Below are 22,624 nucleotides of genomic sequence, written 5' to 3'. Positions count from 1 at the left end.
TACTAATGGGTTCATAACTGAGCATCGGATTAGCAACCAGTAAGAGAGATTCCAAAAGCGATGTTTCAACGGGAGAATACCAGCTAGCACTTCAAGACTCATCGTATGGGTCGACTGCATGCAGCCTAAGGCAATACGCAAACAACGATATTGTATTCCAGTTTGATCAAATGTGTGTTTGCTGCGGAGCGGAAGCAGAAACACCCGTACTCAATTACAGACAATATCGTTGTTTGGTAAAGCCTTAGAAGGTCTCCTGGGTGGGCACCCCACCAGGTTCCGGTAATCGTACGAAGAAAATTAATCCTCTGTTGGCATTTTCGTGTTAGATACCTAATATGACAAGCCCAGGTGCATTTAGAGTCGAACCAGACCCCGAGATATTTAGCGGCTAAAACCTGAGTGATTGTTTTACCCGTTAGTAGGAGCTGCAGCTGAGCTGGGTTATGCTTCCTAGAAAAAACGACCAGCTAAGTTTTCTCCGGAGAGAATTCGATACCCAGCTTAAGAGCCCATTCAGACAAATTGTCTAAGTTATCTTGCAATGGTCCTTGCAGATCGCTAGCCTCGCTACCAGTAATGGATACAACGCTATCGTCTGCAAGTTGCCGTAGCGTGCATGAATTTGCAAGACATTCATCGATGTCATTGACGTAAAAATTATATAAGAGAGGACTTAAACATGAGCCCTGAGGAAGGCCCATGTAACTTATTCGGGAAGTTGTCGAATCGCCATGTGAGAAATACATATGCTTTTCTGACAACAAATTGAGCAAAAAGTTATTCAAATTTGGTGAAAGTCCCTGCGATTGAAGTTTCGCGCCTAAAACTTCTACAGAGACAGAGTCAAAAGCCCCCTTAATATCCAAGAACGCAGAAGCTATTTGCTCTTTTCGAGCAAATGCGAGTTGAATTTCAGTAGAAAGCAACGCTAGGCAATCGCTCGTCCCTTTGCCCCGGCGAAAGCCAAATTGAGTATCTGAAAGTAAACCGTTTGTTTCGACCCATTTGTCTAACCGTAAGAGGATCATTTTCTCCATTAATTTCCGGAGGCAAGAGAGCATCGCAATCGGCCTATATGAATTGTGATCAGAGGCAGGTTTCCCGGGTTTTCGAATAGCAATGACTTTTACCTCCCTCCAGTCGTGCGGAACAATATTTAGCTCAAGAAACTTGTTGAACAAATTCAACAAGCGTCTTTTTGCAGAGTCGGGTAGATTCTTCAACAGGTTGAATTTTATTCTATCTAACCCTGGAGCCTTATTGTTGCACGACAGGAGAGCCATTGAAAATTCCAACATCGAAAATGGAGGCTCTTCCGTAGTTACTAATAACGCGTCGCGAAAGGTTTTCTGTTCCGGTACAGAGTCCGGACAGACCTTTTTGGCAAAATCGAGTATCCAGCGATCTGAATACTCCTCACTCTCGTTCGAAACGTCACGGTTCCGCATGCGCCTGGCGGTATCCCAAAGGGTGCTCATCGCTGTTTCCCTCGACAACGCGTTTACAAACCGCCGCCAGTATCCGCGTTTTTTCGCTTTCATCAAGCTCTTCATCTGCCTGTCGAGTACCTCGTACCTTCGAAGCAGCTTAACAGAGCCGTACTTTCGGTAGTCCTTATACGCCGAGGACCTTCGCGCGTACAGTTCAGAGCACTCTTTGTCCCACCATTTGGTAGGAGGGCGCCGTCTAATCGTTACCCCGGGTATCGGTTTCGTCTGAGCTTGAGTCGCGGCGTCGATGATCAAGCCAGAAAGGAGCGCGTATTCTTCCTCCGGAGGAAGTTCCTCGTAAGTCTCGATGGATTCCGCAATAATCGTCTCATAAGACTTCCAATCAATATTACGTGTCAGGTCGTATGAGATATTGATTGGATCCGGGGGAGTTGAACCATTAGCAATTGAAATAACGATTGGAAGATGATCACTACCGTGGGGATCATTGGTTACTTTCCACTGGCAATCTAACGCTAGTGATGTCGAGCAGAGGGATAGGTCAAGCACGCTTTCACGTGCTGGAGGCTTAGGTACACGTGTCGCTTCCCCAGTATTCAAAAGTGTCATATTGAAGTCGTCGATTAAGCTACAGATTAAAGAAGATCGGTTGTCGTCGTATAGCGACCCCCATAGCGAACAGTGAGAATTAAAATCTCCCAATATCAAAAAAGGCGCAGGAAGCAACTCTGCTATATCAGTAAGTTGCCTCTGTTCAATCCGCGCGGACGGAGGGATATATATCGAAGCAAGGCATAGGTCTTTTCCATTTATATTCGTTTGAATGGCAACGACTTCAATATTTGAGATCGAGGGGAGGTCGATTCTAAAAAAAGAATAGCACTTTTTGATCCCTAAAAGTACTCCTCCTCCGTGTGAGTCTCGGTCTCGACGAATAATGTTAAAATCGTGGAAATTAAGTTGATCCTTTGAATTGAGAAAAGTTTCACAGAGCGCAAACGCGTCACAATTGTGTGTGTTTATCAAATGAGAAAATAGATCGAATTTGGGGATGATACTTCTGCAATTCCACTGTAATACAGTGATAAAATTCCTAACCTCTTTCGACGTATTAGTCATCGAAAGATATGATAGCTGAAATGAGGGGCCAAGTTGCTGCTAGTTGCTTCAAAAAGGTTTTCACTGTGGGGAGGAGGGCAAGAAGAATATTTTGAAGGGGATCTGGTATGTTGAACGTTTTAAATATCCAATCCACAATATCAGAGAAATTTATAAACCCTGTTTCTTTTCTATTTTCTGATTGAGCAAAGGGTGCACGAGGGATTTTTGGTGCCCCAGGAAGCGGTGGGTACTCCTGGTTTGAATTGAAATTAAAACCAGGAGGTACTTGCTTCGGTTTTTTTTCACTACTTCCTTTTTGTGTTGGCTTATTGGTCATTCCGCTAGGGGTTATCTTACGACCTTTGCGAGAAAGATTAGGAGAGTTAAGCATTCTCCTCTTCCTAGATCCTTCTGGCATGGCATAAGAACACCCTTCAACGGGATCGTCAGATGTACCCTCATCGGTTGGCAAAAAGGAAAAGATGTTTCCTGTCGAGGGTGGCTCAGCCCTCTTAAGCATTTCTGCAAAAGAGCGCTTTGATCGTTCCTTGAGGGAACGCTTAATTTTTTCCTCGCGCTGTTTGTACGCGGGACACGCCGAAAGGTCATGCCGAGTTCCTTCACAGTAAAGACACTTTTCAGTATCCTCACTGCAAGCGGTCTCAGCATGATTGCCTCCGCACTTGCTGCAGCGTGCCTTGTTGCAGCAGTAGGTGGCTGTATGACCTAACTGCTTGCAGTTTTGGCAATGCATGACCCGCGGTACGAACAGGCGTACAGGCAGACGAACCCTGTCCAAAGAGATGTAGTTCGGCAGTGCAGATCCGGCGAATGTTACACGGAAGGAATCCGAAGGGAGGAATTTCTTCTTCCCTTCTTCGATGGATACTGAATGCAATTGCTTGACATTCAGTATCTTTACATTTTGAATCAGGGGGTTCTTGAAACAGCCAACCCCGTGACGCAAAATGTCATCGACCGTGAGGTTTCCTTCGGTAACCACACCGTCGATCTCCACGTCCTTGGCAGGGATGTACACGCGGTACTCTCTCGTGAAGAGCTCGTAGCTAGCAATTGCATTTGCTTGCTTCAAGCTACTCACGACAACTCGCAGTTTGTTCGGTCTAACCTTAATAATTTCGGTTACGTCCGAAAACTGTTTTGTCAGGTCCTTGCTGATTTGTATTATATTAAGAGGCTTCTTAATGGGCCTTAAAAAAACTATGAACGGACCTTTCGAAGCATCTGGGTAAGCTTTCACCCGTATTTCAGGTACCCTTGGTACAGGGCTAGGTAGCGGGGATGGTACAGGGGAAGGCAGGGGGGAACTGCAGGGGGAGATTTCAATCTCTTCCCCATTTGTTTCCACATCCAGGAATAGTTCCATCTGGTTGTTGTCCATTTTTGCGGGAGCGTTACGCTCTACCGCACACAAACGATAATTATCCGAATATACGGGGGATCAAATAATTGGTATTAAATAAAAAAAACAATTTTTCAAGTTAAGATGGATCAAATGAAAAAAAAGACAATCGTATTGGGGACGAAAAATAATAATAATAATTATAATAATAATAATAATAATAACAATTATAATAATAATGATAATAAAAATAAAAATTATAATTATAAAGCGAATACTTCACCGAACTTCTAGGTCTTTTGCCTACACGGTCTTTTGCCTGATGGCTGCTAGTTGGATCAATCAGGAAGAGTGTCTCAGCAGAACAAACAATGCCGACATCGAATGATCCCGTTTTGTGTTGTATCACCGTGGTCTTATTTGCGCGCGGCCTTGTAGATGAGACTTGCAGTTGAATCCACTCACTCGGCCGTATGGAGATCCGTGCTGCTAGCGGGGTACCAGCGGTGCGAGGGAATGTTTTTGCTGCTATGATTCCAGCTGCGTGACCGGACCGGCCACTGGCGGGGTAGCCTACCAGTGCGCAAAAGATGCTTCTGCTGATAAACTGCAGGCTATTGTTGTCGCACAGGGCACTGCACAAGAACGAACCGATAAAACAATACCCGTCGAACGACAACTCGTGTGCCGTATTGTTATATTTCGAATCAACCGGAGTAAAACAATTTGCGTCTGTTCGAACCGAAAGCAAGACAACGAATGTGATGTATAATTGTATAATTATTTGCTGAAGGTAAAATTCTTTCACAATTATTATGCTCAACATAGCTTTTTCGAGTTATTTCGAGTTTCTTGGTTCGAGCTAAACCAATTTCGCGTTAAACCAATCCTTAGTAACTTTCAAGCCACCATAAAAACAAGAGCTCATATTAAATCCCGGGTGAGATCGGGTACTCAGCTATTTTCCTATGAAAACTAAAAATTTCAAAACGGTTTGAAATAGTGAGTACACACTTGAAATTTGAAAAAAAAAGGACTCAAGCCGGAAGCTCCTGCAGGGTGGCGAAAAAGTTTTAAAAATCAAATTCCCTGATTTTCCCTGAAATATAATATTAATTTCACTGATATTTTTTAGCATTCGGTAACAAAAAAGGGCAACGTAGATTAACGCAACTCTGAAATCTCAGTGGAAAAAGTATTTAACTGGATATGAAACCAAACCGTAAATGTCCCGAATTAGCCTTCTATGCTAGAAAAATCAGTTTTTTCGCTAGAGAGTCGTTTAAAAAAGAATCACCTCTCGGGGAAAAATTTTTCCCCTAATATTTTCCCGTTTTCCCTGATATTCCCGGATTTCCCTGTCCGAAAAATGAATTCCCTGGCATTCCCTGATTTTCCAGGTTTTCGACACCCTGTCCTGGAAGTAAAAAGACGCCGACTAACAAAGTTAAAATAATATTTTTTTTTCTTATTTTCTTCTTTTTGTGGTGCTTCTTTTTTCCACCCATAAAACCATAGAACCTAAGAGCTTTTCTCCACCCATGAAACCATAGAACCTAAGAGCTTAATCAATAACGATTATGAGAATATATTAATTAATTAATCATTATTCTGTTATTATGATAAAAAAATAAATTACTTTTTCTCGAAATTTTTCCATTTTTTATTTTTATATCTCGATATCTCTGGTTCAGTACCTGCTACAGTCCTGGAACACCGAACTTTACTCAGTTTAAGTGTCTACTTTAAATGAAGAAATAGATCGACGACAGTTTCAGGCACAGACACTTCTACTTATACGTTAAAATATCCAAATTCGCTGTCGGATCACTAGCACTAGATCAACTAAAGCACTTGATTTCATATAAAAAAGCTGTTTTAAATTAGACACTAGTCAACTAGCGGTATACAAGCTACCATTTTCATCGTATCATCATGTGAGATGGAAAATCCATTAATGGCGTGCCAGCTTCTGCCATGTAAAATGAAATGGAGGAGGATTGGATTATCGCCAAGCTGTGAATTCGACAACCTTGGATAAGACGAAAAAAGCTTGTAGATTACTGAAAAACCACAGAACCGCTTTTCAAAGTCGGGGGTAAGCGGCTGTATAGTGCAATATACCAGATTATTCTTAGGGTAAAGTTTAAGGAGAAACTATCGACGTCATAGGCGTAGCCAGAGGGGGGCAGGGGGGCCTTTGCCCCCCCCCCCTAAATGTTGACATTGGTGCAGAATTTTTTTTTCAATTATTCTAATAGCACAAAACGACACCTTTAGCCCATAGAAACATCTGTGTAAAGTAACAGCCAGATCAAAAATAATTGATTGAAATGCTTGCGCTATGTTGCGTGGAATTGCACAGGTTTTTCAATTGATCCACCGAGGATATTGCAGCGGCAAAAGTACCGGGCAAATCTACCAGCATCAACTAGCTTGGAGTATTGGAACCGAGATGTGACAATTCCTTACCTTGATTCTCTTGTAACCTCACTGGAAACACGGTTCGATGAAGATAGGGCACCTACCTACGCGTAATACGCATGTCATTGGAAGAGTTCAAGTGCAAAACCGAAAATTTCGTATTTTTTTATGAAGTTGACAATTTTGTTGGAGAGGTGGAAGTTTAGTATTATCATTGCAGCAGTATGAAAGCAGACCGTAAGAACTTGGAAGAGTTGGATCTTATAGACCTGCTAGCTAAAGCCCGTTCTCTGTTCCCTGCGACTGAGAAAGCAGTCAAAAACAATCGTGAAAAGACATAGGAGTATTTCAGTCAAAAACCTGGCCAAAATACGAAAAAAAAATTTAAGTGTTCCTCGTTCTATTGATCCTTTTTGCATTCTCTGATACTTACTACATTGTATGCAGGCCAGCTTGAAATTATCTGAGTTGTTTACTAACGACAGTAACTATCATTACCTTCGTATTAGTTAGAGCCCATGAATAAGTCACAAATTGTTTTACGAAAAATATAAATTTCCACTCATGTTTTTATAACTTTAAAGTGATTGTGTTGTATAGGATGAAAAAACTTCTTCAAAACAAGGTCTTGCCATACCCGTGTCTTTCAGTTTCTTTTGATTAACAATTTTTTTACAAAAAAGGATTTTTGTTTGGGTTCCCAGCAACTCCCAGCAAAAATTCACTCACCATTGGAAAGCTTATGTGTTTCTGAGTAAGTACCAGAAAGAAAATCTGCCCCATGCTCACCCATTCGTGATTGCGATCAATTCGAAGTTGGAACGTCCAGATTTTCTGATAATATTTTTTTTATTGAATGAGCGCATTTATGATGCTTTCGATTGTAAAAATTTGATTAAGATTGTGTGATAACTTGCCGAGAAATGCCCTATTCAAGTTGGTTGCGCAATGCTACGAACATTTAAGTTATAAATAGTTTCTGTTTCTGGAATAAAAACTTGAAAAAAACATTAAATGTTACCACAAAAGACCAAAACAGTGATCGAGTGGTCAAATCTTACAAAAAAAAAAAACAAATGTCCTTCAAGAAGCAATCGATCTTAAGATATCAACGAAGTCTTCTCAAAAGTTAGTTTAAATTAAATTGACAGTTTCGAAATATGGCAAAATTGGTATAGCTTAACCATAAAATTGTAAAGTTGGTCGGAAGCTTCACGTTCATTTCGTCCAAACAAAGGATTGATTGCAGTGATCGAAGCAAGAGACGCAAAACGCAAATGCTAAGAGAAAATCTGGAGTGATTTGCGATAAGGGCGCAACTGGCAAAAGATAAACATTGGGAAATATCAGTTTGAAAATTTGGAATTACATTTACAAATCGTATGTTCAAAGGAAGTGACTAACATTAACATCAATACCAAAATCGACGTAAAATAAACTTGTCTTATAGTTTCCTAACAATGCTACAATTTTTTACCGTCGCCTCTTTACGAAATATTTCGGAAATAAGCCTGTTGATTCAAAACAATGTAAAGGGCCTAGTTTCAAAGTATCTTTCGTTTTGGATAAACTGTTTTGTCGCCCTTCACTAAAAAAATGATTAAAATAATTTTATCAATTTATACAAAAGAAGGGATTCTTGCCATGAATTTTGTAAGTCTTTTCGAAACCAATGGTGTTTTGAAACGATCGGTTTACATTTTGTTAGTTGCGCCTTAATCGCGAATCACTCCGTAAATGTACCATTGGATGAGTTGAGTTAAGCAGTTCCCATGACTCAATGATCTACTGGGAGCACTGCAATAGCCAACATATCCATATCAGACGATCCTTTTAAAGCTAGCAATTTAAATGACGCTTCAAAAGTATCAGAATCTATTATTGACAAAAAGGTATTCACCAGAACAAGCTCTTACCATATTTGTACTTTTTTCAAATTTCAGAGTAATAGCAGAGGACAGTTGATATATCACTGCTAGGTGATTTAACTTAACGAAACTTGTTAATAATAAGTTTTTATGTCTAAATATGTAGCTTAATAGAGATAAAACCACTTTAAAACACATTTGCTGTCTGAAAACTCATTTTTTTAATTTTGGCCAAGTTTTTGTTCTACGTACTCCTATGTGCGCCCTTGGGAAGCTTTGACAGGATGTAGTTGAGATAGCGGCTGTGCGAATGGGTGTCCAGCTTCCGGAGAGGTAAACGTACCTAGCCGCATCATTCAGCTGGCCTGCATCGTTCTCGAAGAGGTGCTGGTAGCGGTTAAACAACAACGTCCGAACGTAAGTCCGTTTTCTTCGTCGAAGACAAACTCGATGATGTTCGTAGAGGGGGACTTCAAAATCTGCTCCGGGGTTTGATACTGACGCTGCTGCTGCTGGACCGCCATCCGCTGTAAAATGCCATGCCATTTGGGCCATCTTGTGAATCACATCTTGAATTCCCGGTTGCAGCTGCTGATCAACTCTATCTTCTGCCATGTTCGTGGATTCTTGAGATCCTCGTCGCCAAAATAATATGTTCAAAGGTTTAAATGAACTTAAGAGTTTTTAGTAAAGAACATCTATTTATATTCGAAGTTAGACAAAGAATAATCAAATTTTCCACTCTGATGTCAAGGACAACTTGTCACTGGTTGCCTTGATGTAACAATCACTAAAAACTAGTATTTATTTCTATTTTTCAAAACACTAAACACTAAAGTCGCTTTTTACGCGGGGGATACGTGCCGCGTGAAAAAAAAACGCGTAAATTCCGGAATCCGCGTAAAAAACGCTTAAATTTCAAAATCCGCGTAAAAAACCGCGTAAATTCCGGAATCACGTAAAAAAAGCCGCGTAAAAAACCGCTTAAAACCCGCGTAAAAAGCGACCTTATTGTACCATTTTTACTCCTAAAATTTTGAAAAGCTTGCCCCCCCCCCCCCCCCTATTTGAAATTCTGACTTTGGAATGGCTCATATGCCCGATCATCTCTAAGAAGGGACATAGATTCGACTGTATCCACTATCGAGGCGTGCACCTCCTCAATTCCGCGTATAAAATTCTCTTTCGAACCCTGTTTCATAGACCATATAGATGTTTATATTAATGCGGACCGTTACGAGAATACAACTTACAGGCACATCATCTCTCTATAGACTTCAAGGCGGCGGCGTACGAAGCAGTGAAACGCAACGAGTTGTAGAAGGTATTAAGTTTAGTAAAGCGGACAATGTATGTAGTTTGCGAGGATGCGAAAATGAACGGGAATAGAAGGTGTGACTTTTAGGCTTAGAAAAAATTTTCGGGGACGTCTGGACGAGGGAAATTTTTTCTAAGCCTAAAAGTCACACCTTCTATTCCCGTTCATTTTCGCATCCTCGAAAACTGCATACATTGCCCGCTTTACTGAACTTAAAATGTAAGTCATATGACAAAAATGAAATTAGTTCGTAAAGTAAATTGTAGAAGGTTGTTAATGAACATGATTTCTCAACAAAACTGATCAAGCTGATACGTGCAACTCTTGTCAGTTGTGTCAGTTGTTTGTGTTTTTGGATGGTCTGAAGCATAGAGACGGGCTCTCGAACTTGCTGTTCAACGTAGTATTACTATACGAAGGGCAGCGTGCAAACGAGCAGCGCCATCATTACAAAATCTCACATGCGGACGACATCGATATCATCGATGTTAATCGTAGAGTTGTGAAGGAGCCCTCTACGGCGTAAAATTTTGCACAAGGTGTTTTTTTCGGGCAGGTGAACATTTTGTATAGGGTTTCTTAACATGACCATTTTGTTTGGCACCCTAATCTTGGTACACGCATAATGTGTGATAACAAAGCGAAGAGACGAATTGCGGCAGCGAACATAGCTTATTACGGATTGCATAGTCAGCTTAGGTCCTACCGCCAACAGATCCGCACAAAATTTGCGTTCTACAGGACTTCCGGTGGTGCTCTACGGACATAAGTCGTGAACGTGGAATCACGATCAATACGCAGTATCAAACACAAAAATGGAGTGTGGGGCAGGAGCATGAATCACATGCACTTATGGCGGATGAGAACCGGCAAAGATAATATTCAGCAGATACCCGAATAAGTAGACCTCGCACGCGTTGAATATGTCGACGGGGATGCCCGAGCAGCAGATGTAAGGGGTCCAAGATCGAGTTTTATGGAGGCATATCGTACAAATATGAACTGGACCTCAATTTCAATATACTGTAATCCGAGGTGAGATTGAGCCAGTGGGAGTGAGATCGTGCCATACAAACCCATTGTTTGTCAGCCTTCTCATGGCAATCACAAGACCAAACATTCTGTAAGAAATCAAAAAAATAGTTATCGGTTTCCGTTATACTCTACTAGAAAAAAGTTTTCTAGTAGAGTATAACGGAAACCGTTAACTATTTCTTTGATTTTGTGGCAACACTGCCCCAGGAACTGTCACTACTACATGTGTACGTAAACATACGCATCATTGTTAGTTCTTCCTGTTTCGTCAGAATAAAAGTAGACGCAATAAAGGTTAGCTTCAGAAATCGTATTCCGCGCGTTTATTTCGTTAATCTACATTCCCGTTCGGTCGTGTCCGGTTTATCCACCGAAACGATTGTAGTCCCCACAATTTCTTAAATCACTCTGCTAAGACGCTCGGTATAGATTTTCTAAATTCTGGAATGAGTTTTCTCGAATACTTAACCAAGACCAAGCAAGACGAGTCTTCTGACCCGTAAGAGATGGCTGACAAGTCGCGGGTTGGATGGCACAATTTCAGCATGCGAAAAATGAAAAATAATATATCTTGAATCGTACAGACTTACCAATATGTCTTCCTTCAGGGGAGAATTGATTGGCATCCTAATAGTGTATTGGAAAAGCTCATGGCCTCTACGCACAGTCTTAGCGTTTCGCCAAAGCGGTGTCAGCTTAGTAAAAGTATCACTCGGTAGCTTCGCGCAATATTTGTTGACCATTTGTATTGCATTAGATAATCCAACTGCATTGGTATTAGCATTATCAAGACCATTCGGTTTGTATAATTCAAGGTAATGGTTAAAACTATCTGCATATTGATGTTGACTCTCTGAGGGTTCAACATTTTCGCACTTTTGTAGTAATAGCTATAAAATAAGAAATATAAGTTTATATTGCTTGTCCAGTGAAGTTGTATACCTTTTCTATTTCCATATAAATAGCTACTTTTTCAATCATTTCGCTTGTACAATCTTCCATAACTTGATAACCCGAGTTAACATATTGTAAACTGCTTTTGAGTGATGTTTGGTCAGGTATCAAACTTTCATTGGATTCTGGTAACCTCAAACAATTCTCGCAATTTTCTTCTTTTCTGTTTTTTACATTAACGTTAGTACTTTTATCGTCAGTATTCGTACAAATACAATGATAATTTCGATGGCCCAAATCTTCAAATTTGCATAACCTTTCGATTTTATTTCGCGGAGTAACAAACATTATGTGATAAGCAGACGCTGCTCTTGCTCGACCTTTGCATTGTACATATGATCGATAACTTATCGGTTCATTCCAACGAACTACAATATTACACTTTGGCAAATCGATTCCTTCCTCCAATACCGATGTTCCTATTAGTAGATTGCATTGATGCATCCGGAAACGTTTTAAAACTTCCTCCTGTTTTCTATGTTCCATTTCCGCTTCTTTTGGCTCAGTTATAGGATCTGCCGTTTTATCTATTGTATATTGAACATTTATATAGCTCAGAAGTGGATCTGAACGAATGCTCTCATAAAACATACTGTATAAAATCCGAGCGGTGAATTTTGAATGGCAGAATATCAATGCGCTAAGCGCATCAGGATCAGTTTGGTTATAATTTGATCGATTTTGCCTATTCAAAAAGCCAAACTTTTTCCGTTGACCACGTAACTGACGAATACCGTTTTTATTTGGAGATTTCGAGTCTTTGCTTTGTCCAGTTATAACATTCTGTTCGTGTGATTTTACCAGTTCCATAAACCGTTTTAAAGATATTTTTAAATTGTTCATTCTTTCCGAGATGTTGTCAATGCTCTTAGAAGCGTCGTTAACAGTCTCACAAAGTTTTCGCAGATCTACTGCTTGTATCTCTTCTAGCAGTGCTTTACAACTCTCAGCATTGCAAGCATTATCACTATGACTATCAGAATAATGTTTGACATTTGCATTATATTTGTTTCGTTGAGATTCGGGACCAAAAAAACGAAATATCTCTAAAGCTCTCCGAACTTTGGAAGTAGAAAAAACTTCAATTTTTTCTATTTCTGTTTCGTACTGTTTAAAAATCGAATCACAGTAAGATCGAATGTGTACAAAAACGGTAGATACAAGGCAAAGTAGTAAAAAGTGTCGTTCATATGGTGTTTTGATTTTTTGTTTCTCAATTTGTCCCATTAGTGTCAAAGCAGCTCTATCGGCACACCACGGACCCATTTCTTCCAATATTTCTAGAAATTCATAAAGAAATTTCAATGGGTCGGCTTTTGGATCTGGAATATTTTTTAGCTCTTCAAGAAATTCATCATCCTCGTAAATCTCGCACGGATCGTATCTGTGGTCTTTCAAGAATAAAATCTGTGTCAAAACGATCTCCTTCAAGTAGATCGCAAGCTCAGTATCTTCAACTGGAGCACATTGAAGAATAAGTTCTTTAGGTTTGGTACAATACCTGCGAAAATATAAACGTTAGTTATTATTTTAAATTATAAGTAACACTATAATACATAATGACGAATGATGACAACCATTCAAAGAATTAGCCTATTTATATTTTAGGTTCGTATTTGGCTTACCTTAATACGGTCACAATATCACTAGCCGTTTCAGCTTTCGACATAAGACATTTTTCTAATTGTTCTAGTTCAGCGCTCAGCCTACCAGGAATGCAACCAGCATTGTGCAAAGGTCCAGCTAATCCTAATATTTTTGGTTTTGATTTACATTTAGAGTATACATTAAATAGTTCCGAAATTTCTTCGTTTCCATAGATCTTATGGCACTCATCAAATACAAGTAGATTTACATTTTGCAAATCCAAATACCCACAGGTAATTGCATCCAGACACCAACGGGCTTTAGTAATTATAACTTGATAGTCTTCAAGTACTTGTTCCCAATCTACAATCTGATTACTTCCGTCTATGTAGATTACTTTGAGATCAGTGAGATTGCTAATCAGATTATACACAGAATTATTATTGGTGATGTAAACTGTTCGTTTCCGGTGCCGTCTTAACTGAAATCCCAACTCATGAATGAGTTTCAATGCTATGAACTCTTTAGATGAATTGTGTGCCAAACAGAAAATCAAATTTTTTTCTCTAGCAGCTGCAAGCAGTTCTACTTGATAATCACGCGGCGTAAGAGTTGTGGTATGAATGTTGTCCGTACAGTAGTAAGCCATTTCTCATCATGAACGTGGCCCTCCCGTTTGATTAACTGCAAATAATACTGATATATTTAGCGCGATGTGTAGTTACAGGGCGTATAATTTCTATTCAATAGTAAATTCAACTTGCATTGAAATTCGATTTGTTCGCAGCTCCCAAATGTGCGTTGATGATAAAAGGTATTAAATATCTAAATATTACGGTCTGTTTACTTTTTTGTGAGAATGCGCGATTTAATCGAATCGATTCTTCCATCAAGTAATATCTAGTGATGGGAAACTTATCGATACTTATCGATAATATCGATAAATGCTCGTCATCGATATTATCGTTAATTTTTTGACGTTAACGATAATTATCGATATTATAAGGGTGAGCACAAGTCAGTGCGGCTGGTTACTGGAGGAGACCCAAGAAAAGGAGACCTCACTTACCCTACCCCAGGAGTTGCTTTTGCCGCTAGGTATTTGTTGGGCGCTGCTATTCGACAAGACTTAGCATTGTTGGGGGTGGTGTAACGGTTCGCCCCGGGTGTTACTGAGTTTCTGAGAAAAAATGGTAACTAAAAAGGTATTTATAGTTTTTCGTTTCCTAAGAACAGATGAATTCGACAACTTAGTACTGGTGAACTTTATAACAATATCCAAACTTTTTGCACCATCTCATAAAAAGCAATGATACTAAATTGTAATAAAATGTATTTTCTTTGGCTTGCTAACTCTTATAATATGATGGACATGCATAGCGGCAGTCTATTGGTAATTCTTTGGTAATTGTTTAGTTTAACTTGGAACTGTTTAAGTTTAAAGTATCTGTTACCCAACAAACAATTTTTAGTTCCACTAAAAATCCAAATCAACGAAATTGTTGCGCCAAAAAAGTATCCTGATTTATTCAGGGGGTAGACAAAATAATTGAGATAAAAAAAATTCTCTCGAATTTTAAATGGCCAGAACTTTACGAAAAATGAATCAATTTTGAAAACCGGTTTCATTTCACTAGAAAACAGTATTATATTATAAGTTTAGTAAAGCGGGCAATGTATGCAGTTTGCGAGGATACGAAAATGAACGGGAATAGAAGGTGTGACTTTTAGGCTTAGAAAAAAATTCCCTCGTCCAGACGTCTGGGTCTCGGAGCTGCAGGCAATGACGCAGCGACAGCGGTTGAATAAGACGGTCAAGTCGATTTTCCCTGCGAATCGCGACGCGGCAGTGGTGTTGGACGACTAGACCTATCTCACCCTGGATGGCAACGACTAGCAGGGCTCTTCGAATTTTACCTCCCCCACGAAGGAAGCGAGCACCGAGCAGTAGCGTAGCGTGACCGGGTGACACCCGGGCGGAAAATTTAGGTTTCACCCCTTTCCCTCTGGGTGTCACCCCCACCAGATTGCAGTTAAATCATCTTGTTACCAAAAATGGCGAGAGTTAGTCCGCTCGTTTTCAAATGCACTAAATCTACCTGTTTTCGAAAAATTTATAAATTTTCGAGAATTTCAGCTCGACCTCCACTTAAATGGTAATTAATCTCACCCTTTCGAAGGCGACACGCATAAAAAATTTTCTCCTAGGGGGTGACACCCGGGGCGGACCGCCCCCCTCACGCTACGCCAGTGGCACCGAGGTAAAGTTTATTTCACAGACCAAGTTCCCCAAGAAGGTGCGGCTGTGGCTGACAATCAGCGAGAAAGGGATGTCAAAGTTGCTCTTCTTTCGCTCCGGGCTGGCCGTGAACGGGGAAATTTATAGTACGAAATGCCTGACAGTTGCGTCGTTCATCAAGAAATACCATAAGAGCGAAGACACGGTGTTTTGGCCAGATTTGACGTCGGACAACTACTCGAAGCGATCGTTGGAGGAGATGGAGCGGCTGAATATCGATGTGGTACCGAAGTCAGCGAATCCGCCCAATGTCCCCCACCTGCTTCCCATCGAGAATTTCTGGGCAAACTTGAAGCGCAAGATCTATTCCAACAATTCTATCGTGAAAACGGAGGAGGAATTAATAAAAAAAACGAAGAAAGAGCTTAAAAACATAGCTACACGCATGTTTTCGTCCGCCATAGCGAATGTTCCGGTTAACTGCCGGCAAAAGGCTGCACGCAAGGACGTAATATTTTTTTGTGAAGAAGCTAACATGATAACCTTCCATGGGAAATTTATCCAACTCAATTATATGTCATAGTATTTTTTCATCGCCATCTGAAATAGTTTTTTTTTCATCACCATCTGAAAATTTTTTTTTACTCCAAACGTTGGCTGTCAAATTATCGATTCGTATCGATAATATCGATAAAAGCCCCGGAATTATCGATTGTTATCGATGTCCGTTTTGGGCGATATTTCCCACCACTAGTAATATCAAGAACAATATGTCAATAGGTCGTAAATAACGTCAACAACAAATAAACTACACGCTCGTTCAATTTTACTTTAAATTGAGTAGATAGTTCTCACTTTTGTATTTCGATTCAAAATGTCAAAAAAAAAGTAACATTGACTAACGAAACTGTGTAATTTTCACTCAGTTTTACAAATTTTTCTGGTTTACTCATTTTTGGGTAACCTAAGGCCATATTCAGCGGTGGTCTATTTTTGAAACAACTTTATACTAGATTTACACCAGCAAAACCTGAATCACAGACAGACGTCCAAGCAAGAACACAATTGATCGAAAATTCCGTGTAAATTTTCAAAGAGAGTTCCGTTATAAGTCACTTGTATACTAGCGCCACCTGGTGACCTTGTCGCTACAATACATTTTTTTCGCTGGTGTATGAGGCTGACGTCACCGTAGCGCTATCTGGTTACGAATTTACGTTACGGTTACATTTAGCTGGAGGAAAGGTTCCATTTCATTGGTTTGAACATAGATTAAGAGGCGACTTAAGCATTGAAAGTCATTTTTTATTTTCTACATAGTTTTGTTGATTAAAGCGCAATTGTTAGTTATCAGAAAACCTTCACTTCTTCTCAGACGTGTTCCTTGGACACCAACAAACATTTTCGTTTTGAAAAATATCACAAGCATCTCTTTAGATTTCATTATAGAGGAGAAATAAGCATGAATGGTCATGCTCAATTCTTCTTACTTACTTTAATTTCCTAAAAAGAGGTTTTACTGTAAACGATTGTCAAATAGCCCGAATATCACCCAGTATAGGTATATTCGAAACTGGGATGACTCCACACAACATTTTCCAAAACGGCGGCTTCCGGCTTCAGAAAAATAGCCTAAAGTGGTATTTGGCCAACCATTTTAATAATTCCGAAAGTGGAACTTCATACGTCGTTTCGAAATCCGATATTGCGACTTCCAGTTTATGTGTGTTCTGTTCTTAAAATATTGAAGTATTTAAAGAGATGATGAACGAATAAGATTCGAAATATTTTTAAGTAAGTTGTACTAAAGCAGTAATGAATTATAAAAAATATAAAAAATGATTCTTAAATTTAAAACCTTTGATCCCGAGCATCGCCGGGAACGTTCAACTAGTATATCTATAATTGTATTTATTTGTTTCAAAAGATGAGAGGGTTTTTATACCTATTTGAGGAGGAATAACCATGTACATACTACTCAAGCAGGCTTTTCCCTACTACAACTGAATTCACGGCCCCGTTATGCTTTCTGCGTCTGGGCCTTCTTCTATTATTGTTGATAAGAATAAAAAAAGAAACTGAGATACTCTAAGTTGTAAAATTACGCGCTTTTTGGTATTTTTGTAATGAATTGAAATTGCAAATGCACGGTGCTCCGTTATTATCAACAAAAAAGGACCATGAAAACGGTAAATGCCAGTTTCTTCGTTATGATGGTCTTCATCTCTGGGTAAATTCAAAAAAAATCGTTGATGGCATTTTTGAGTTATGTCCATTTTATGTCAAAATGTTCGATATCCATGGGCGCAACTACGGGGGGGCGGCTAAGGGGGGCTACAGCCCCCCCTAGCAAGTTTTTGAAGCCCCTCCTAGAATTTCCCAGAGAATAATTGTAGTCAATATAAATACATCCCATACTTCCTATCGGAGCATCAAAATCAACACAAATTGAGAAGTCATCATTCATTGGCTGAGAACTAGTACTGTGCCCAGGATCGATTCTCAAACCTAGCTCCCTTACTTACCTTACTAATAAGACGAGTGGCGTGGTGGCTCGTGCTGTATCAAGGAGTTGTTGCCATGCTGCTCGGTTTTGGGCTGTGTTTCGCCAGTTCCTCAGACGTCTCATCACCCGCAAGTCTCTCGATCTGGTCGAGCCATCGCGCACGCTGCGCCCCCTAGTCCACAGGGTTGCTGAAGAGAAGTGATTTCACAGGATCATCGTCCGGCATCCTTACGACGCGACCGGCCCACCGCAACCTATTGACTTTCGCCAGGTGTGCAACGGGGTTCTCTCCAAGCAGCGCGTGCAGCTCATGGTTTATGCACTGTCGCCATTGTCCGTCGTCTGTCTGTACTCCACAATAGATAGTCCGCAGCACCTTCTGTTCGAAAACTCCAAGAGCGTTAAGGCCAGAAGCGTTGATGTATCGATTCCGTAGAGAACTACCGGTCGTATCAGCTACATCGTCAACTTTTTACTTCGTCGCACTCGACTCGATCGAAGTGGTCATGCCAATACCCCCACCACAATTGGTGCGTACGTTTGTATGTCTGAGAAAAAAGAGCCGTCGATGAGAACATGGTCAATTTGGTTTGTTCGTTGGTCAGGTGATCTCCAGGTGGTTTCGTGGATGTCTTTTTGGGGAAAGCAGGTTCTTCGGACTGCCAGTCTGCGGGAAGCTGCGAAGTTGACGCATCCCTGGCCGTTGTCGTTCGTGACGGTGTGCAGGCTGTGCGGGCTAATCACCGGCCCATATATGTTTTCCCTACCGACCTGAGCGTTCATGTCCCCAATGACGATCTTGATGTCTCTACGCGAGCAGCTATCGTAGAGTTTCCCCAGCTGTGCGTAGATCGTTTCTTTCTCTATATCGGGACGTCCTTCGAGAGGGCAGTAGGCATTGAGGATGGTGTAGTTGTAGAACCGGCCTTTTATTCTCAACAAACACAACGTGTCGCTGAACGCCTGCCACTTGATCGCACGACTCTGCATCCTGCCCAGCACTATAAAACCGGTACCCAGCTCATTGTTTGTGCCGCCGCTCTAGTAAAATTGTGCCCTGCGGCCAGAAATTCGCCGTACCTTCTCTCCTTTTCGGTAAAGCTCCTGGAACGCAACGATGCCGAACTGGTGAAGTTCTAGCTTATCCAGCAGGATCCGGTCGGCATCCGAGACGTTAAGCGATCTACTGTTACATGTACCGTGCTTCTAATCGTCGGCCTTATTTCGTCACTAGATCATTGCGGGTAATTCCGGTTCGTTTTCAATTCTTGATTGTTCGTAGTATGTTTATTTTAGCATGCTGCTCTACTAGGGCTGCGATACCTAGTCTCGCGACGGGGCCGCCGTCTTGGGTGTAGAGGTGAGACACCGCATTTCATAGTTCACCGTCCACTTCGGATCATTCGCTGTTCGAGCCGCCCCCATCTTGGAAAACAGACGCTCAGACAAGCTGCTCTCCAAGGAGAACAACTACCGCTTCCCTGTCAGCATACGACCAAGTTCCCACCGGTTCCCCAATCTTCTCATGGTTGCTCGTATTCCAGTCGGTTCCACGTGGAGTTAAGAATATGACATTATGCCTTGGATCACACTGGGATCTATTTTATGCCGACTAGCACGGGTGTACTGCTGGTACGCACTGCCCAGCCGTTTACCAAACCTAGTTCGCCTCAATATCGAATCAGTGTCAGCTGAAAGAGATGGTCAAGATATTCAATACATCTTCGGAGATTTATTCCCGATTAAGGGATTTTGTCTTCTGTTACGACACTACTTTATGCGTTTTTAAATAGGCGCATTGTAACTCTTTTTCTTATTTTTTTTTTAATTGAGTGTATGAAAACTAGCCCCCCCTCTAGAAATTTTCCTTAGTTGCGCCCATGAGTTTTATTCAGTTTTATTGTCTCTAAGTTATTTTTTATGAACCTTGCAAACATGAACTGTATTTTCAATTATTCAAGTCAATGACATTTGTATGTACACACAATTTAAATGTGGTCCCCATGGTTCTGTGGTTAGCGATGTCGGTCGGTTAGCTCTCCCACACGGTTGTGATATCGGGTTCAATTCCCGATCAGGCCGAGGAACTTTTCGAGTTGGAAATTTACTCGACTCAGCACTGGGGCACGGTGTATCGTTGTACTTATTCTACAACATGCAAAATGTGCCGAAAACGATATCGATAACGAATTCTCTCAACTAATCAAGTTGATCGAGACCACATTAGCCCCCAGGCTAGCGTGCGATATTGTTGTATGTACACACTTTTCTTTTACCTGATAACAAATGTGAAATGTTGTTTTTAAAAGACAATGAATTATATATATATACTTAGGATGGGACTCGTATGCCTTTATTTTCAATATGGGACAGGCAAGGTTTGGTGTTTTTCTATTATTTTTCAGAACAAACTTTCAAATTTCATCAAGGCATACGGAAATATGAACAAAATTAGATACATTAACAACATAAACTCAAATTTGCCTAAAAGTCATATGAGACTCTTATGCTTTTATGGGCAGTATAGGTAATTTCTATTTTATTTTTTATTTCATTTTTATTGCATAGTTATAATGAAAGTAGATTTAAATATATGTATGGTAAATATACAAGCAAAATAATATCATAAACGCAAAAAAAAATATTTACATTAGGAACTTGGAATGAAAATGAAGAAAAAAACATGCACCTTTCATAACCCAACATTTAAGCATTATGTTATGTTACACCCACTTAATCAAAACGTTGGAGAACTATGACATGTTATCTCGTAAAAAATAATTCAAAATGATTTACGCCATCAAAATATAATGAATTGATTCTGTTATATCTAACGTTTTTTTTTTAATAACGATCCGAGGAGCACCGTAGAAGAAGTTACACCCGCTTGCGCTTGTTTTATTTATGTAAAAATTGCTTATCGGGAGGCAAAACATCTATTCCTACAATGATCTATCTATCAATACCTATGGGAGAGTGGCCAACAGTATTTCAAGCAGAAAAACAGGCAATAATTGAATGCGCTACAATTTGCTTACGACGTAACTATAGACATACAAATATATGCATTTTTCCGGATAGTCAAGCTGCACTAAAAGCACTGAAATCCGTTTCCTGTTCTTCGAATTAGTATGGTATTGTGTTAATTGCTACAGCAGCAGGGGCGGACGAAGGCTGATTTGAGCTGCAGGCGAAGACTGGTTTTGCCCCCCCCCCCTTCAAATTTTTATTTTATATGAAACGTATTTTCTATAGACTCGAAAATTTGATTAGACAGCATTTGTTGTGTTAACAATTCAAAAATGAACATTTCATGCTTTCAATGTTGAAAATTTTTTTATCGTTTCCGACATATCAATTTCTTGAAGCACCTGTCTTTCTATCGATATTATCGCCAAGCCACACAAACGTTCTTGCGACATGGTCGATCGTAGTTACGTCTTTATAAGTTCTAATTTTGAGAAACTTCTTTCGCCACTTGTTACTTAATTTACTTTTAAGACGACAGACCGATTATCAATCCAGTGCCGAATCCAGAATACGTCGCTATGTCACTCGGTCTTGGGCTGCTATATTCCAATCGCCCCTAACACCTATTTCGCGTGCATTCTCGTCGACAGCACACATCCAACGAGTGCGGGGTCTACCCCGAAGTCAACGACCTCTATCGGGATTCCTGCTAAATATAGCCTTCGCTCGACGCTCATCCGGCATTCTCGCTACATGCCCAGCCCACTGAAGCCTGCCGTGTTTTATCCGCTTGACTATATCCGCCGACTTGTATGCCTGGTACACTTCAGGGTTCATGCGTCTGCGCCAAACACCATTTTCTAGTTTGCCGCCAAGGATTGAACGCAAAATCCTACGCTCAAAAACACCAAGAGCTCACCGATCGGCCTCTTTCAGCGTCCATCATTCATGGCCGTAGAGAGCCACCGGAAGAATCAGTGTTTTATAGAGTGCAAGTTTAATACGGATTTGCAGACTGCGGGACCTTAGCTGGTTACGTAGTCCGTAAAAGGCCCTGTTTGCGGCTGCTATCCGCCTCTTTATCTCACGGCTAACCTCGTTGTCACATGTCACTAATGTTCCCAGGTAAATAAATTCGTCGACTACTTCAAATGTTTCCCCATCTAGCACCACCGCAGCATTAACCTCCAACGGACTACCACGCACTCTACCAGCCACCATGTATTTCGTTTAGGCAGAGTTTATGACAAGCCACAATCTCGCAGCTTCTTGCCTGAGAGGTCCGAAGGCCTCTTCCACTGCTCTACGATTAATACCAATAATGTCGATATCATCCGCAAAACCTAGAAGCATGTGCGATTTCGTAATGATGGTGCCGCTTCTCTGCACACCAGCCCTCCGTATAGCACCTTCCAATGCGATGTTGAACAATAAGTTCGACAGCCCATCACCCTGCTTCAAACCATCCAACGTCACGAACGAGTCCGATATCTCACCGGTTATCCTGACGCTTGATGTAAAACCTTCAAGGGTGGCACGTATCAGCCTAATCAGCTTTGTTGGGAAGCCATGTTCGAGCATGATCCGCCATAACTCATTTCTCTCAACTGAATCGTACGCTGCCCTGAAGTCTATGAATAAATGATGCGTCTGCAAGTTGAATTCTCAAAATTTTATCGAGGATTTGTCGCAAGGTAAACATTTGGTCCGTCGTGGAGCGTCCCCCTCGAAAACCGCATTGGTACTCGCCAACAAAGGTCTCCTGCAACGGCCTCAGTCTGTGGAACAGGATGCGGGAGAGAATT

At 40.7% G+C, this 22,624-nt stretch overlaps 1 protein-coding gene across 4 annotated transcripts in view; it reads right to left on the bottom strand.

Annotated features, from left to right (window-relative positions):
- The window catches only part of LOC129719178 (endoribonuclease Dcr-1), a 154,240-nt gene extending 140,250 nt beyond the window's left edge, over positions 1–13,990 (bottom strand). For 3 of the 4 annotated variants that reach the window (XM_055670667.1, XM_055670665.1, XM_055670669.1), the window contains exons 1-3: positions 13,143–13,971; positions 11,506–13,018; positions 11,154–11,453 (exon numbers count right to left, since the gene is read on the bottom strand). In XM_055670667.1, coding sequence (XP_055526642.1) covers positions 11,154–11,453; positions 11,506–13,018; positions 13,143–13,753 — 2,424 coding nt within the window. In that variant the 5' untranslated portion in view covers positions 13,754–13,971. Of the gene's footprint in view, positions 1–11,153; positions 11,454–11,505; positions 13,019–13,142 lie in introns of all 4 variants that reach the window. The other variant, XM_055670666.1, reaches the window with a different exon arrangement.
- Between the last annotated feature and the right edge of the window lie 8,634 nt (positions 13,991–22,624).

The sequence above is a fragment of the Wyeomyia smithii genome, chromosome 1 (genome assembly GCF_029784165.1).
Source record: "Wyeomyia smithii strain HCP4-BCI-WySm-NY-G18 chromosome 1, ASM2978416v1, whole genome shotgun sequence".
Lineage (NCBI taxonomy): Eukaryota > Metazoa > Arthropoda > Insecta > Diptera > Culicidae > Wyeomyia > Wyeomyia smithii.
The sequence above is the reverse complement of the archived record's forward strand: the minus strand, read 5'-3'. Positions and strand labels throughout refer to the sequence as shown.